Source organism: Ambystoma mexicanum, chromosome 4p, assembly GCF_040938575.1.
Source record: "Ambystoma mexicanum isolate Mex_15411 chromosome 4p, UKY_AmexF1_1, whole genome shotgun sequence".
NCBI classification, from domain to species: Eukaryota; Metazoa; Chordata; class Amphibia; order Caudata; family Ambystomatidae; genus Ambystoma; species Ambystoma mexicanum.
Window position 1 is genome coordinate 742,339,422 of NC_090927.1, and position 17,918 is coordinate 742,357,339.

The 17,918-nt window shown below is 47.7% G+C and overlaps 1 protein-coding gene across 1 annotated transcript in view; it reads left to right on the forward strand.

Annotated features, from left to right (window-relative positions):
* Nucleotides 1-17,918, forward strand: part of LOC138452855 (uncharacterized) — a 1,928,742-nt gene that overhangs the window by 1,770,463 nt on the left and 140,361 nt on the right. The window contains exon 97 of the mRNA XM_069605205.1: nucleotides 5,632-5,817. Coding sequence (XP_069461306.1) covers nucleotides 5,632-5,817 — 186 coding nt within the window. The remainder of the gene's footprint in view (nucleotides 1-5,631; nucleotides 5,818-17,918) is intronic.

The window sequence follows — 17,918 nt, forward strand, 5'->3', positions numbered from 1 at the left end:
TTCATCACGACCCGGAGTCGCTGAACTTGCAGGCCTGGCTCCTGCAGCACTAGAGTTTGGAGGGTACGATATCCCGGCTGACTGTAGAGAGGTTCTTGCAAAGGCCAGGGCGTCCTCAACTCTCAAGTGCTACGGACATAAGTGGAAGAGGTTCTCTGTCTGGTGCCGTGCACAGAAGATTAACCCTCTGCGGATTACGGCCCCTCAAGTACTGCCGTACCTACTGTCGCTGGCCAAGGCTGGACTAGCTCACGCTTCCATCAAGATACATCTGGCTGCGATCTCCCGATACACTAGAACTACGGGACGGGCGTCGTTGTGGTCTCATCGTCTGGTAAAGGAATTTATGAAGGGACTGTTCCGATCGTTCTCACCGGTGAAGGCTCCTGCCCCGGCGTGGGAACTCAGCGTGGTGCTGTCTAGGCTCATGGGGGCGCCATTCGAGCCTCTGCATTCGGCGCCGTTGAAGTTCCTGTCGTGGAAGACAACATTTCTTGTGGCCATCACCTCCACCGGCGAGTGGGAGAGATCCAGATCCTATCCTGCAAACCTCCATACTTGACTTTTCACGACACAAGGGTGGTGCTGAGGACGCACCCCTCCTTTATGCCCAAGGTGCCGTCAGACTTCCACCTCAACGAGCCCTTGGTGTTACCAGTTTTCTTCCCGTCGCCTTCGTCGCTGGCCGAGAGGACTTTGCACTCGCTGGATGTGGCTGGAGCACTGAAGTTCTACGTGGACCGCACGAAGAGTTTTCGGAAGACATCACAACTATTTGTGAACTTTGGACCTGTGAACCAAGGAAAGGCTCTCTCGAAGGCTTCCATTTCCAGATGGCTCTCCGGCTGCATCATGCACTGTCACCGGTTGGCAAACCGACCGTTGCCCGGCTGTGCGAGAGCCCATTCGACCAGAGCAATCGCTGCTACCACTGCATTCTTGTCTGGTGTGCCCCTGCTGGACATCTGCAGGGCTGCTACGTGGAGGTCGACGCACACCTTCACTAGATTCTACTGCGTCGACCGGGATTCCAGGGATGAGTCCAGAGTCGGCCAAGCAGTGCTGCGCAACCTGTTCACCTGAAGGTGGGCCTGGTGAGGAGGTAAGAGTGCTTAATGTTGAGTTTATGTAATGCTTAATGTTGAGCCTTTGCCACCTCCCGTGGTTGTGCATGTGTGTACTGCTATGTATTCTTATATTCATGAGCATGTGAATCCATGCCAGACCCCATGCTGGAGAAGAAACAAGTTACTTACCTGTAACTGTTGTTCTCCAGCATGGGTCTGGCATGGATTCACATGCAAACCCTCCCTCCTACCCCTCTGCAGCTCTTATCTTGGTCATACGGCCATTTTACCTGGTACCAAATCTGAAGATGGCTGCCAGGGGAGGGGCTTAGGGAGAGGGCAGTCATTGGCTGGGGGCAGTATGACCCAGAAATCAGTGATTGGTTACTACTAAGAAAGACAGATCAGAAACGAAACTGATACTGATTTTTTCTTTACCAAGGATTCCCAGCCTAACAACAGGGAATATTCATGAGCATGTGAATCCATGCCAGACCCATGCGGGAGAACAACAGTTACAACTTGTTCCAACTCCCTCTCCAGAGAAAAACGAACTATTAAGGACCATCTAAAATTCAGAAAACCTCTAAAAATCTGGCTCATCAGCTCCGGATGGGATGAAAACGACTGAACAAGCGCACGCACCATACAATGAACATACAACTGAGAAGGAGTGGGAAGTAGGCTGGACCAGAGTGGATTGCAGGGAAGAAGAGAGGTGTCTGGATGTCAGGGGTGATTTTGGAGACCTAGGGTGTACCCTTCTCCATAGAGGGTCAAAGGGGAAATGAGGGAGAGAGAGGAGTCTAACTCAATTGGACCACTGATAGAGGGCCGAAAATGGAAGCATGGGACAGAGAGGTGTCCCGATCTCGAAACGAAGGGACCACAGTGCACAGAACAGAGAGCACCTTCCCCCCTGGAAGGGGTAATTGATGTGCACCAAAATGTACTAAAGGGGACAGGATACAGGCGGCACTTAGTCTGTACACAGGGGGTAGAAAAGGTACTGCCAATAAATAACCCTACTAAAACTCCACACTTATGCATACACTGTAGGGGTGGTAATTGCAGCACCCCAGAATGTACGACATGGGAAGGGATATGGGCCACAGTTAGTCAGAAGAGCAGAGGTAGGAGAGGGTACTGCCACTAACCACCCCTACTGAAAAATGTACCCTTCTGCATACACCTCTCAAACTGTGAACTAAACACAACCATACCTCTCCTGCACAACAAACCGCACACACTTCACTACACCAAAAACGTAAAACAACAGAAATGTGTTTCAAAGTTCCACAAGGCTGAATGGGAAGGGAACAAGGGAAATAATACAAATGGCAAAAACAGTAATATACATTCATGGTCCTACTAGGCCTTGTGGCATTCGGTCGTGCAAGTACATTGAAGAAATGTGCAGGGGGTCGTGGGAGGGGGATCAGAGGAGTCGACAAGTGCTAGAGGAGGGCTCAAGAGGGAAGTGCTAAGGGGAGCCAAGGGGGAAAGCCTCATGCTAAGTGATAGTAAAGGTGACTCACAGGTGGTATGTGGAGCTGTCAAGTAGGGGCCATTAGGGCAGTGCAGTGGGGGGGAGGGCGGTGCTGGTATTTACTGTGAGGCAGGGCCTAGGATCCAGTAAGATTCATGAGCAACAGGCCACCAGTCACAGCAGCAGTGGGGTGATTAGCACTGGAGGGAAAGAGGTAGAGAAGAGCAGAGTTTTGAGTATAGATTGCGGAACTTCAGGAGGTCCGGCTGAAGTCTGAGAGGGGCAGGGAGGCTGTTCCAAAGGGAGGCACCAGCCGTGGTGAGAGACCTGCCCCCAACCACCCCCCACCCACTCTCTGCTTGAAGAAGCATTTGACAGTCAGGGAATTTGAATTAGAGGACTAGCAGGGGAGTATTTAGGGAGTGAAAGTTGTAGATAGCGTTGTTACAGGGCCCATAAGGCCTTATGGATGATGCAGGGGGTCTTCAATTTGACCCTTGCAGCCACCGGGAGCCAGTGGAGTGATTTTAGAGCTGGAGAAATACAATCCCTGGACTTGAGGCCATGGATAAGTCTTGCAGCCCTATTCTGGATTAGCTGGAGGGTGTGAAGGGAGGCAAGAGAGAGGTTGAGAAAGAGGCTGCTACAGTAGTCCAGCCTGGAGTGGACCAGAGTTCTGGAGACATTGAGCTTCTGGGGGAAGGTGAGAAAAGGAAGAATGCCTCTGAGGAGGTGGAGCTGGAAGTGGGACTTCTTAGTAAGGTGAGGGGTGAAGGTGAGAGGTGAAGGAGAGAGCAGAGTCAAGGATGACCACAAGGTTTGTGGCCTCACAGAATGGAGTGGGCAGGGGGCCCAAAGCGAGTGGCCAGGGGGTAGGAGGAAAAGACGGCACAGGTGTCCCAATGTGGAGAATCTCTGTCTTACTGGCTTTGAGCAGAGATAATTTGCTGCACACCATGCCAGAACGGCGGACAAACTGTCAGGGATGAGAGAGGATGAATAGGGGGAAGTAGAGGAAAGTTTGAAGAAAAGCTGAGTGCCATTGGCATAACACTCGAAATGAGGAGAGACGGAGGAGATCAGGTGGGCAAGGTGTGTGAGGTAGATATTGAAGAGCCATGGCGATAGGATAGAACCTTGGGGGAAGCCACAGCTAGACAGTGTGGTGGTGGTGGAGAAAGGGCCCAGTTGCAGCTGGGAGGGACGGTTAGTGAGGAAAGAGGTCAGCCAATCCAGTGCCCGGTCAGTGATGCTGAGGGTGTCACAGAGTCGTTTTATGAGGATCGAATGGTTGGCCATGTCAAAGACAACGGAGAGATCGAGGACAACGAGAACAGCAAGAGCGTTGGAGTTGAGATTTGTGAGCTTGTGTTCAGGAGAGCAGTTTCTGTGCCTCTGGATGTCCTGAATCCAGATTGGTGTTCATGAAGGCAACCAACAAGGTCAGTGTGGATGGTCAGTTGGAGGAGGACCAACTTTTCCAGGAGTTTACCCAGAAAGGGGGTAGTAGAGATAGGGCGATAGTTAGCCGGGCAGAAGGGGTCGGCAGATGGCTTTTTTAAGAGAGGGTGCACAAGGGAGTGATTCAGGGAAAGAGCCAGTGGCGAACAAGTGGTTACAGAAGTCAGCAAGAGCTGCGGCGAGACGGGAGATGTTGTCCTTAATGTTTCTGGAAGAGCAAAGGAGCACCTGTTTGGAGTAGGCCTTCATGGAGTGGACCACTTTAGAGACCTCATCCGCTGCTATGGGCAGGAGGAAGGAGAGTAAGCGGGATGGGAGGAGGGGGGGCCAAGGGAGGCAGGAGAGAAGGCGTTGGAGGGGAGATGAAGGTGGTGGAAAGTGAGGACAGGATGTCCTGAGTATTGGATGTGAAGTGGGAGGCCAAGGCAGTGCAGAGAGCCTAGGAAGGAAGGAGAGAGGTGGAGACTGGAAGTGGATTGGCGAGTTCCTTGCAGATTTTGAAAAGTTCAGCCGTGTTGTTAATGGCTGCAGAGATGCGGGCTACCAACCGAAAAACACACCTACTCTCATTTAACAGTGTCAACCGAACTGAAGCTGCCAACAGCACATCACAGCTCTCTTGCTCTTTTCTCGCGCTCAGTTCCACTATCTTACCCCCCACCCCCGCCCGCTCTACAGATCCACCAGAGAGCAGAGAAACCATGCAGGTGGCAAAACAGTGGGCGGTATAAGAACCTTTAACATAACATGCTCAGCACGTTCCTTGACCTGGGTTTTAAGGTACCCTCTGAATGGTTATGTTTCTGTTTAACATCATAAGAAATTGAGCAAAGCGATGTTACCTGCCCCGGAAAGACTCCTCTTTCACATTTCAGAAGTGACGCTGTATTCGTTTTATGTGGGCACTTCATGTACTGAGCTGAACCGATTTTGACATTCACACTGGGCCTTGTGTGAGGCAAATATGAAACCCTTCCATTACTGATTCAAAGATTTACCCTCTTTCTAACGGTTAACCATGAGTCTCATTGTTAATATTTATGTTTTTTCTGGTTTTGCTCTCATTGCTTGTAATAAATGGACTGCTTTAAACTTCCACGTGGAGTCATGAAAATAGTGGTACTAGAACCAAAATATTAATATATCACCGCTACATCCTACTCAAACAATATTGTTAATGAGTGGGTGTGTGTGTTGGTTGTTATTAACTAGGCAGTAGAGTATATCATACTTTTTAATTTCAAGAGTATTTGCCTATTTTCACTGTTTGTCATCCAATGCCAAACTGTGTTTTATGTCAGAATATGATAAGCACATCCTATAAAAACATTTCAGATAATTCATGTGAGAGGTAGGCCTAACAGTAATCATCTCTTTGGTCAAATGTAAATTGGTCAACATTGTTTTTACCACATTTTTTAGCACACACAGGTAGATGGTGGTTTGGTGTAAGGTATGTATAAGGGTGAGGTGGGTGGGTGCCGGGGGTCTCAACCCACATTTTGGGATAAACAATTCAGGTGACAGAATTTCGACCAATTTGCATTCGACCAAATAATGTGTTGTATTAACATGGAACCAGCCTAACAAGGTATATTCTCTTTGCCTATGCAGGGTTGTTGGGTCTTACTGGAGAATATCCAGAACTCTACACGTTTGATGACATCACTGGAAGAGTTCATCAAAGAGAACAAGAATCCAGACAAAAACTTCCATCTCTGGATCTCAGTTCAGGCCAGTCCGCTCCTACCAGTCCAACTGCTTCATTACACAGTGAAAATTGTTGTCGATATGCCCAAGGTAAGTGCAGCAGAAACTTTAAAACATGGCCAAAATATAGGGTTCTTGTATGCCTCGATTAGGTGTATTAACCCTATTATTTTATTAATATTTTTATTTGTATTGGTTTTTATCACAAACCTTTTAGCTATACAAAACAACTGTTAAAATAAGTGAAATCGCTTCTTCAATTAGACATTTCATAATACACAATTTCATCAAGTTCCTTGTACCCGAGTGATTCTTCTTAAAATATTGTCTTCAAAAAGTTGATCATATCTAAAATGAGATGAACATTGTCGCCACCCATTAAAACCGCCCAACTTTCTTCTAATGATAGGGTACTATTCTGCAAGAAGAATGTCCCTATGTGCATATATCTCAGGTCGATTAATCTCTTGCAAGACAGTAATAGATGTTTTAGAGATTCCAGGTTCTTTGGCCCTTTACAGTATCGACAGTCAGTATCCAGTACCTCCAGTCTCATATTTGAGGCAAGTATCTCCCTAGTTGGGAACAGATTTAGCCTTGCCCTAAACAATTGATCCCTGTAGCGGACATTTGGGAATTTCGACAAGTATGCCAGCATCGATGCATGTGCTCTTGTCTCGTGGACACTGTGTTAAAACAGATTGTAGCACTTGCCTTTTCCCTGTGTGCATATACAATCTGCTCTCCAAGCTTTAGCCTTCACTTTTTTTTCGGGAAACACTTAAGTTTGTCTACGGGGAGTCTAGGTCCGTCAACAGAAAATTGCAGGCCTTGTTCCACTCCAGCAGTATCTCGTATGTTATTGCTGTTTTTAACAAGAGATATAACAGGCCTTTGGTGTCTTCCATACACTTACGGTTGAGGGACAAACCTTTCCAACAGATCCTTCCATTTAAATGTAACCCCGGCCCAAATGGGCCCTGTATGTGTGTGTAAAAGTAGAAATAACAACAGGACACATGAGCTTTGTTGTATGTCTTTGTTAAATGTGAATGTGTTTGTGTTTAGCATGGACTTATCTGACTGTTCCATGTTCCCGCCCATGGGTGACACGTGGAACCTTGAGAATGAGAGACAATGAACAGGCCTCCACTGCCCGTGGACATGGACTGGACTTACCTGAAGAGGAGGACCGTTAGAAAATGGCAGTTGAAGGAAGGAGTGCAAAGGGGAAAGATAGAGAGGTAAAGTATGGGAGTTGAAGAGCAGAAAACACAGAAATATAAGAAGAGCTGTGTTCCCTGGGGGGTTGCGGCCCTCCAGGGCATTTTTAAGGAGTTTGGCCTGACTGCATCTGTCAGCTGCAGCCCGGCGTGAAAGTACGCCACAGGCCACATGTGCATCGTGGATGAGGATAAACTACTGCACCCGGGGCTGCGTTTGTGTGGCGGTCCCCGAGCGAGAGCATGGCCTTGGAGTCAGGAGGCCCGCCCGGTGGCCAACCTGGTTCGGCCAGAAGAAAAGAATGTCCCGGGCTGCGTGTGCGGTGCAGCCCAAGTGACGATAATGCCCCAGTCTAAGCTAAAGGCCGCCCAGGGGACAGTCCGGGTGGCCCAGAGGTGAGAGATGTCCCAGATTGAATGCGCAGTGCGGCCTGGGCGAAGATCATGGCAACTGCGGCTTGTGTAAATCCACCCACCCCAGAGCCAAGCTGGGCAGGTGATGAAGGCAGGAGAATGACACAGCCCCGCTGGCTTATGTGAGGCCCAGCCGCATCCATCTGATGTTAGACCCAGGACTGTTTTTGAAATGAATCACCGGTTGGATTGAGAAGCGACCAAATGTTTTACGTAATTTTCTTAATTGCAATTCATCTTTGATTTTAGGGTTTTTTCAGTCGGAGCATCAGACCTACTGGAGTTGACTGGGATCCCTAAGTAATGGAACACTTCCACTTGTTCTAGCAACTCACTTCCAAGTACCATATGTGGGGTTTGCCCTTTCTTCCCTGTATCAGTTCCAAGGTCAATAACTTATTAATTAACAATAGATTTAGGGACTTTGATCACCTGGCCATTCTCTTTGACTTAATCCATTAGTTGATTCATTTGCTGTTCTAGACCAATAGCTGTTTGGTCCATAAGGACCACGTTATCTGCATACAAAAGCCTATTTAGCGGCTTTCCGACGATCATTGGGCGGATGCATCTGGCTTTTGCCAGAGTGTCCCCCAGGTTCAATATAAACAGGTTAAATAGGCCGGGAGCAAAGGGACACCATTGTTTCAGACCTATGTAGGTTGGAATGTCAACCGAAAGGGGACCGGCACAGTTCAATATAACTCTTAATGATGTATTAGAGTATAGGGATTTTAGTGCCTCTAAAATGTCTCTAGGACACCCCCATCTCTCCAGTTTAGACCACAAGAGGCTCCGGTTGATGCTGTTGAAAGCCTGTGCGAGATCTCTGAAGCACAGGTAGATTTCTTTTTTTTTTTACAGTGCTTTGCCCTTTAGAATGCTAAGGAGGAGGAGATTAATATTTGTTCCCATCCCCTTCGTGAATTCTGTGTGGAACATGTCGGTTTTCCCTGTCGCCTTGGTCAACTCCTAGTTTTAAAGTTTTAGCTCACAGGTATCACAAAGTGACAAGTAATTATATGAGTAAAAAGAGGGCATGCTGGGTCTATTCCAGTGCTTTGGTAATCTCTCAAGACTCTCTACATGATGGTTGGCCACCAGGGGGCGCACGGATGAGCAGCCTCTCCATGTGAGCTCTAATACTGCAGGTCCAAGACGAGACTGGAGCCCCTGTTTTACGACCCCCCCCCCCCGAAAGCAAACAGAGGAGAGGTCACCTGAAGACCCCCTCCTCTCCCCTCTAGGAGAAAACGCGACGAAAATCGGACCCAAAAAGGGAACGAAATCGGCGTTTGAAGTTGCGCCATATAAGAAGCGTGGAAAGCGAAAGTGAAACCCGCCGACATCAACGCGCTGACCAGAACATGGTGTCCCATGGATAGGCGTCCTAATACACGGCTCGCCTGACACCTTCCCTCGTCCCCTTCTGTGCCCCCTGTTGGAGCAGAGAGTGAGGAGGTACATGGACGGAGACCCCAGCACGCCCAGAGGAATGCCCCTGCTGCGGATCCCTGCCCGTGTGTGCTGAGGACTTGGAAACGGGGCCCCAGCTGACGGGAAAGCAAACGCTCCACACGCAACTCCTGAACCCAGGTACCCCCTCCACCCGGCAGCGCGGCACCCCATGAGCAGACGCCCCCAACCCTCCCAGAGGTCCGGGAGCCCCCCGCAGCACCAGCTACCCAACTCTCCCCTGCTGAACGAGCAGAGTCCCATCAGCGGGTCTGCCGTGCACGGCATCTGTGCAGGGGCACCACGGGAGGAGGGAGAGAGCCCATAGCATTGACCGCCTGGCCTGAAAGCCACTACACACAACCCGGCCGGCACACTATGCACACTGAACCCACGGCGCATATGAAACCCTCATAGGGTATCTTTCAACCAAGAAAGCTCACAGGATGGCGTAACTAAATAACGATTAAGGAAACAAAAGTGCAGATGTTATAACACCACAGCCACCACCTTCTGCCCACGACTCTCATGGGAAGCAATTGAGACATAAGCAGAGGCAAGCCGGCCTACTGCACCCAAAAAGCCACCTCAGGCGAATCTACAATAGTGATACCACCGGAACCATTACACCACCTCCTCATTATCTAAGATCCTGATCCCGCATCAGCAATATAGAAAGGAGACCACCCAAATTGTCAACCAAGAGCTCTCACACGGCCCCCCACTAAGGAGCCTTCACCAACGCCTGAACAAAACAGGGCACACCACAGCACCCGGAGGGAAAACGCTAGATCTGGACCAAAGCTCCCACCCAACATACATGAAGAACGACGCTCAGGAGGGGGCACTACACTGATCCCCAACTAAAGATGTCCACCGTGGAACCGTAAGGTGATCTCAACGACATTTGGCCACAAGACGGACAGACAGCACAAAACTCAGACGAGGAGACCTGCGCCCCCCTCTTCGACCTCCACTGCATATGGTGGACCCCACCCCAGCCAACATCCTGGAATCACTCTGGGGTAATCCGAATATACTGTAGTGCGGAGGGTTGGGCCCCCGAACCAGGGGCGTGTGCCTCCTCTGCCACAGTGACCACACCATGAACACTAAACTGAAGTTAGCCAGATACGCGTACAAACCGCTTTTATCACCACCAGAGAACAAAGACAAAGAGACAATGGACACCTCCGAGGCTGGCGCAGCAGCCACCAAAGGTGATATCGCTGCCCTCCTGACCGAAATAAAATCCATGGGGGCCAACCTAGGCGGTAAAATAGACAAAATAACACAGAGAATGGACACCATTGAGGAAAGACTGGAAGGAGTTGAAAACAATCAGGCCTCCATAGACACCCTCGAGACCCAAATGGACCTGATAATATGGGAAATTGAGAAGAGGGAGGAGGAATTCCGACTAAAAATGGACGATTTAGAAAACTGCGAGCGGAGAAACAACCTACGCTTCTTCGGCATTCCAGAGCACGAAGGTGAAACAGAGGAAGACCTCAAGAAAACAATCCACGCATCATCAAAATCTTGACGGCAGACGAAGACATTGATGAGCCCAAAACGGAGAGAATACACAGAGCCGGAGGACCACCTGGGGGCCCAAGATTGAACCTCGCCAGATTCCACCGATACCAGGACAGAACCAGGATTCTAGAAAAGGCTAGAACTGGAGGCCCCCTCACTCTGGGGGGAGCCCAGATAACCATCTTCCAGGACCTATCCTCCCTTACCCTGGCACTGAGACGCCTTTGTAATCCACTAACGAAATGGCTCAAGGAACAAGGCACTAGATATAGATGGGGATACCCCTTCTCCCTCACATTCGAGCACGGAAGCAAGAGAATACAGCTAACATCAGAAGAGGAGAAACCGAGACTGCATCGCGGAACTCCTTGGAACAGGCCCGAGAGAAGATGACCGACGGGAACCCGAACAAAGTGAAACGCGATGGGAACTCCAGGGACCAAGGAGAAAAAGAGTCAAAGGATCAAAAATGTATAGGCGAGGTAACAACACACCGGACAATCACAAATGAAACCAAAGTGTCAGGCACCTGTACTCTTAATTCCGGGATCGGAACAAGACAGCACAAGCAACCGTCAAGAACGAGACAATCGACGCTTCCTTGACACAAGGCCGAAAATATGGATAGACCCACCCTGGGGGAGAGCGGGGAGAGGACTAGCTAAAGACACACCGCAACACGACATGATTCACTGTATATCCTTTCACGAAAGTTAATGTTGAGTTTTAAGCATTGGGAGGAGGGACGAGGGATGGAGGAGTGCGAGGGGGGCTCTAATTGTTAAAGTGTTTTGTTTATATTTACCACGGGGACTGAGCGGTAACGGTTCCCACCGGTGGTCCGACGTTGGACTGACAGTTCTTACTCAGTCCGATTCGGACGGCACCAATCAAAGATGGAAGCCCACGACAGGAGTGGGCATGAAGGGGAACAAGGAAGGAGGGAAGGAAATGTTAATTTGTTATATCGAGTGGGGAGGGAGGGGTGAGGGGGAATAAAGACAACGTCACTCAAGAGGGTCAGGCAAGTCCTACGAAACACTCTAACCCCGTTGCATCTAGCAATATAGAATGGGACCCAGCAAATAAACAGAGAAAACAATCAATGGCCGTTAACTACAATACCACTGGCGATGGGCTCGGCACGATTAAAATCGGAACATTAAACGTCAAGGGACTTAACTCCCCCACCAAGAGGTCATTACTGAATAGGGAATTCAAAAGGGCAGACCTCGATATACTCTTCCTACAAGAAACCAGGTACATCAAAGGGGAAGAAAGAAAAGTCCTGTACACCAAGTCAGGAACTGAACACTGGGGCTCAAGCCCACTCCGGAAAGCCGGTGTCGGCATCCTAATCAGCAAACGACTTCAGTTCAAAGTCCAAAAAACCTGGGAAAATGTGAGCGGTAGAGCGATAATACTGATCGGTAACATACTGGGCACGACCGTCACACTGGCCTCCATATAGGCCCCCAATTCCAGACAATCAAGGTTCCTCCAGCACACAGTCCCAAAAGTAATGATCGAAGCAGAAGGTGAAGTGATCTTAGGAGGAGACTTAAACATGTGGGCAGACCTGGCACTAGACAGACAAGCCGGTAACCCCAAGGCAAGCGACCCGCCAGAGGCTGGCCGCTCAGAACTATTAGACATGATGGACTGGTACAAACTCAAAGATACATGGCAGCATATGAACCCCCACCAAAGAGGCTATACATTCTACTCTGCTCCACACGCCACATACACCAGAATCAACTACATATATCTCACACCAGAGTTAATGGAGGCACTGTCCACATCCGAAATATGTTATTTTATGTTAGTTTGCATTTATATAGCGCCTTATATACCATTGGTATGGTCTGAAGGCGATGGTAGGTTGAACCCCCTTGGGAACCGAAGTTCAGATCAGTAGAGAGAGTCAAAAGGTGCGTGTGAGCACCGGGTATGTGTGCAGCTCGTGCGATATCCGTGTAGTAGCTGCTTCTTAGCGGTAGGTGTGGTGATTGAGAGATCAGGAGAATGTGTTCGTTCAGGCAGGTTTATCCAGAACGGCTGCGTTAGGCCTGAGGAGAACGCCTGGCTGGGGGGTGTGAGACCAGCAGTGTCAACTTAGAATGATGTGGAGTGAGCGGTGGATGTTGCTATGAGAACAGTTATACCGAATGGTGTCATAGTATCTCTGTGTTCTAGTTGAGCGGTGATGTAAAGGAGAGAGTAAGCGTGGTGGTGTGATATGATGAGTTATATGCTCTTTCAAACGTTCTTTGCATTCTAAACCATACTATATACGTGATGACAATTCTATGCGTTCCAGTCCGTACCGTGGACACCTATCCATTCTATGCACTCCACTCTGGTCTAATGCACTCTGGTTCGCGGTCTAGTCAACTCTGTGCATGTGCTCTTGTCCGCCACACGGCTGTCCACTTGTCCGCCCCACGCATGCACTCTTGATAGCGCCAGGCATGCACTCTTGACAATGCCAGGCATGCACTCTTGACAGCACTAGGCATGCACTCTCGATTGCACCAGGCATGCACTCCTGACTGCTTCATGTTCTACGCATTTATTAGTTCAACATACTCATCCATTCTACGCACTCATCAGTACTGGATGTATCAGTGCTCATTCGTTCTACGTACTCGTCAGCTCTATGCGACGCGTCAGTTCATTCTGGGCACTCGATCGCTCCAGGCACTCGTTCGCTCCAGGCACTCGTTCAATTTTTGCTCTCGCGCGTGCTATGCGTTTACCTGTTTTACACACTCTCCCCTCTACGCATTAACCCCTGACCCCCTCTACGCACTCACCCCCTCTACGCACTCACCCCCTGTATGCACTCATCCCCTCAACACACTCATCCCCTCTACATACTCATCCTCTCTATACATTCATCCGCTCCACGCACTTAAAGGCATGGTCTAGTAAAAAAATGTATTGTCCCAATGGGTCGGCCATGTTTTTTTAAGCCTAAGTGGCTCGATTTTAGAAAACTTTCCTATGGACCTTACCCGAGTTTTCGTCCATTAAAACGCACGCGAAAACAAGCACCAGGGAGCCGCCATTTTCTGATAATCCTATCTTTTCCCCGATCGCCCTGGCTGACCTGCTTTTGCGGCACTAAATCAATTCCCCCGCCCCTGAGCCTGACATTATCAAAACATTCATATTCCCCGCCTCTCCCCGTGACGTTACTGTGCTGCGTAGGCAAACGCGCCCAGTCGTCTTCTGCGCGACTCCACACAGAACCCGGAAACCAACACAGATCAACTCACAACACAGCATGCCACAATTCGGAATATGAAACTGTACTTTACAATGAAACAGCAACACGGTACATTTGGTAAAGTACATTTATTTGACATTAAATATTTAGAGTATATTCAGCAATTGCCATATGAACTCCGGAAGCCATTTATTTTCTTTTACCTGTATCCGCAATAACTGTTCCATTTCATCTTGAGTCACGCGGTGTTCCTTTATGGTACACCGGGTGTTCATTTTCGTAAAAAGAATCACTTTGGAAGCGCGGTGAACCGCAAGGCTGTTCCATCAACTAGGCACTAGTCCAGCCTAAAGGTTGTTATGTTGCTTCTAGCCACTAGTACAGTGTGGGCCCTTGGCGATCGTCCCATAATATGGTGATCGTGCTCCAGTTGTTGACACGAAGCTGCAGGTGTCTGCTGAAGAATCCATCCGCCGGTGTCTCAAACAGATGGCAGTGGCAGTAAGGGATGAAATACCTGTTATGAAAACAAAAAAAATGATAATTAGTCTCGCTAGCCGAACTTCATTAATATTACTCATTATATTTATTACGGCCGATCAGAAACTATTTGCTTGCAAGGGTAGTTCAATGGAGTATGTTCGTCTCTAAAATCAATGCGAAAAGTAACGAGATAAATCGAGGCCAACACACAATGATAAAGGACAGTCTACATGCGTGAGGAATGATATGATATATGATATGGCATTTGTAACGCGCCTATACTCAAGTGTTACTAGGCGTGACGAGGCAGGTGGGGAACAAGGGCAGACAGACAACGATCCTACTAGGCCAGGTGTCTTTCTGATCGCGCATGGGGATGGGCTGTACAAGGTTAGTTGAATACAAATTAAATAATAGGGCCAGCTGGTGGCAAGTGCAAGGTAAATGCCGGGAGAAGGGGCTGAAGGATACAGAGACAGTCCCGTAGTGCAGGGAAAAGTGGCTGGGCCATGGAGCGAGATCGGTGAGACCAGTGGACCTGCATGCCCATGTGCCCACTACGAACAGTTTTACTTGCTTTTCCTAGCTCTTCATTCATTCATTTATTCATGCATCCATTCATTAAATCTTCATTCCGGTATAAAAGCGTGTAAAGATTTACTTACATTATATTTGAAATTTCCATTGTGTCTCTTCGTAATGCAGTCTGTAAAACGGACCGTGCTCTTAACAATGATTTTTCGAATACTGACCTAAAACTGAAACTCAGTCTAGTTTCTGAATTTTCTGCCTTATCGTCTCTTACGTTATTGCGCACTCCCTTCAAATGTAGTTCTTTCGGCATGGTCCCTGTCTCAAGGTCAAAAAACAATAGACCCTTATACTTCCAGTGCGACTTGTGGGCCTCATCTGGGCGCTGTCCTTCGCATTCTTTATTTGCAACATCACATAGTATAGGCATCTATGAGAACTTGAAGTTTAGAATCCGTCTATGTAATGCGCCTCAATGTGCAAATGGGAACTGGCTTCTCTCCCAAATGCCACGGCCCGCTTGGCTGGCGCGGTCTAAGTGCCCCAATTTTGTCACCGTTGTCTGCGAGCTTTGCAGCCCAAATTGAGACATTTAATTATTGGCGGAAGGTCAGGGAAAGTATAAAGTACCACAGGAGTTGAGTTAAAAGTGAGATTTATTGTTTGTTTGTTTGTTTGTTTGTTTCATTATTTGCAATACGCAAGCCTCCCCTCCGTTAACAGTGCGCAGCATTTACATTTACGTGGGATGAGACATGAGAAAAATATATACATACACATATGTGAGGTGAATAGAGAGAATTCAAAGATGACACCAAGCTTGTTCTCCACCCATGATGGTGAAGTTAGGGATTAGGTTTACAGGTACACTGTACAATAACATTTATTTACAAAAAGACAATGGTATTGCAATTAATTAAACCGGGATTTGTACTTCACAATCAGCTGTGCATCGGGTGGGCATGGCACAGTCGCAATGTTTGGTGGCAATGGATCACTGTCTGTACAGAAACGTCCAGAATTCCATATCTGTGCTTCTCTAACACAGCAACAATAAGGCCTTTCACAAAGTCGAACTGCATTTCATCATAGACTGGTTTGATCACCCATTGCTTACTTCGTTTTGAAAACACCTTAGTGTAGCGAGGCATCCTTACTTTACCCCTAGTCCTAGATTGTTCACGTCCGACATTGCTGTTATGGGCCAAGACCGCTAGTAGAGTGCGATGTTTCATGCCCCGAAAGCTAAAATGCAAGCGCTTTGGCCTGTACTTTAGGCACATATTGTGGAACACCTCCAAATCTCCTGTGTGACAGAATTCTGTCAGTCCTCTCAAATCTCTTGATAGAGTTTTGTCGAAAACAATCTTCTCAATGGCTTTGTGTGTCGGTGAAGATGGAATCAACCACTTCTTCTTCCGTGTCTCCTCTGGGGACAAAGGGCCATGTTCACATTGGTGGAAATGTTCATTTGCTGTCCAGCAGTGAACGTTGGTACAGTGGTGCATCAGTGACCGCCGTTTTTCAAGTAGTATTTCCACTGACCCCTCACAAGTTTTTGAGCTCCACCAAAGATGGTTGGTGATAGAATGTGACCACTGCAAAATACTTTCAAAACCTTTTTTTTTTTCCTGCAGCCGAGATTTTCTTATTGATTGATTTAGGAAGATGCCATACGTCAAATTGATGTTTAATATGTGGGAACTGCTCTCTCATTGTCTTGGCAATTGAAACGTGTCTATCCGTGGCTATGAGGTCGATGTGCATCCCCCTCGATTGTAGATGTTCCACTGATTTTATAAATCCTAGTTTCTCCATGGCCACTGACGATGTACATTGTGTTACCTGCACGACCTCCGAACTCACAATTTTCTTACTATCCATGTCCTGAAAGTGGTAGGTGCAGTACTTGGCAGAAAATCCAGGGCTATCCCATTGTCCATCACCGGCTAGCCTGAATCGTTTGCCTTTGAATGTACTTGCTAGAGACAATTGTTCAATTTTCCAAGCATCACTAATGGCTGGAAACAGATAATCACGTTGGTATGTGTAGTACAGCGCTTTAGAAATGAAATGGAGTCCCACAAACTGAAAGAAAGCCTCTAACTTTCTAAAACTGGAGCCACTAAAAAGTGATGCAGCTGCACACAGTAGATTGCCTGCTGGCATTTTCCCCAGCATTAGTTGTGCAGACCATGAGAACCTATGATTTAATCTACAGGCGGCATTTATTTTGACGTTACTGCCTTTTATTTGACGAGTCACATTAATCAATGGCTTCCCACATACATTCCCTCTAATGGAACGCACACATTTCAGCATACTTATAATTTCCATCAAACAACTGTCGAATACAATGTATTTACTCTCTTTCATTAGACTGTCATCCTGCGTCAACGTTGTTTCGGCCTGTGACGTTGTGGAGATTTCAACACATTGGAAAGTAATATCGCTGATATCAAGTTCTGATGCGTCTATGGATGCTGCGGCTGGTTCATTCTCTGTCATTTCAACATCTATTACTTCAACATTGATGGGAGAACACAACAATGTCGACAGGTTTTTTGGTGGCAAATTTTTGGCAGGTGTAGATTGTGTAAATTGATCTGCAACTACTTCAGAGCTATCTTCAATACATTCAAAAACATCTTCTTGTGGTGGTCCGGTCGCACTGTAGCTATGGTCCAATGCAACTTTGCTGTAGTCTCCAAACACAGTTAATTCATGTTCTGGCCTTTGGACATGAGCATCTCGAGCCTGAACACGCCTCGCCTCAATTAATAGTTCCTCCATAGTGTACACCGTCTGGCAAGCCACATCTCTCATTCGCTTCACTGTCTGTGTGTGTATAGTTCTGACACCCACGGGTAACTGGAGGAGATATTGGAAAAGGGATGTTCAGTTTAAACACAAGATGGAGAGTAGTAGAATTGACTGGAAAAAAACATAAAATAGTCCCCAACACAAATTTTTTTTTAAAGTTATGAACTGTTTGTAACTAACCTTTTTTGGTTTTTTTTCTTTGCAACTTTATTGACTCGACCTTCAACATCTGCACGCTGTAGCTCCGATTCGTTTCCGCATGTCCTCCCTTCCTCTTGCGCTGCAAGGACTATATTTTCTGTATCCGCATAGACAGCACGGAATGAGGCTCAATCGTCTCCCTGAAACATAGTACTTTCATTAATACGTATCAAAATATTGTTAGCATAAAACACACGTGAGGACGAACACACAGGTACATCTCAATAGCCAAATACGATTTAAACATTGTGTGCAACAATCAAAGGACAAGTATTCGACCAGTGATGATC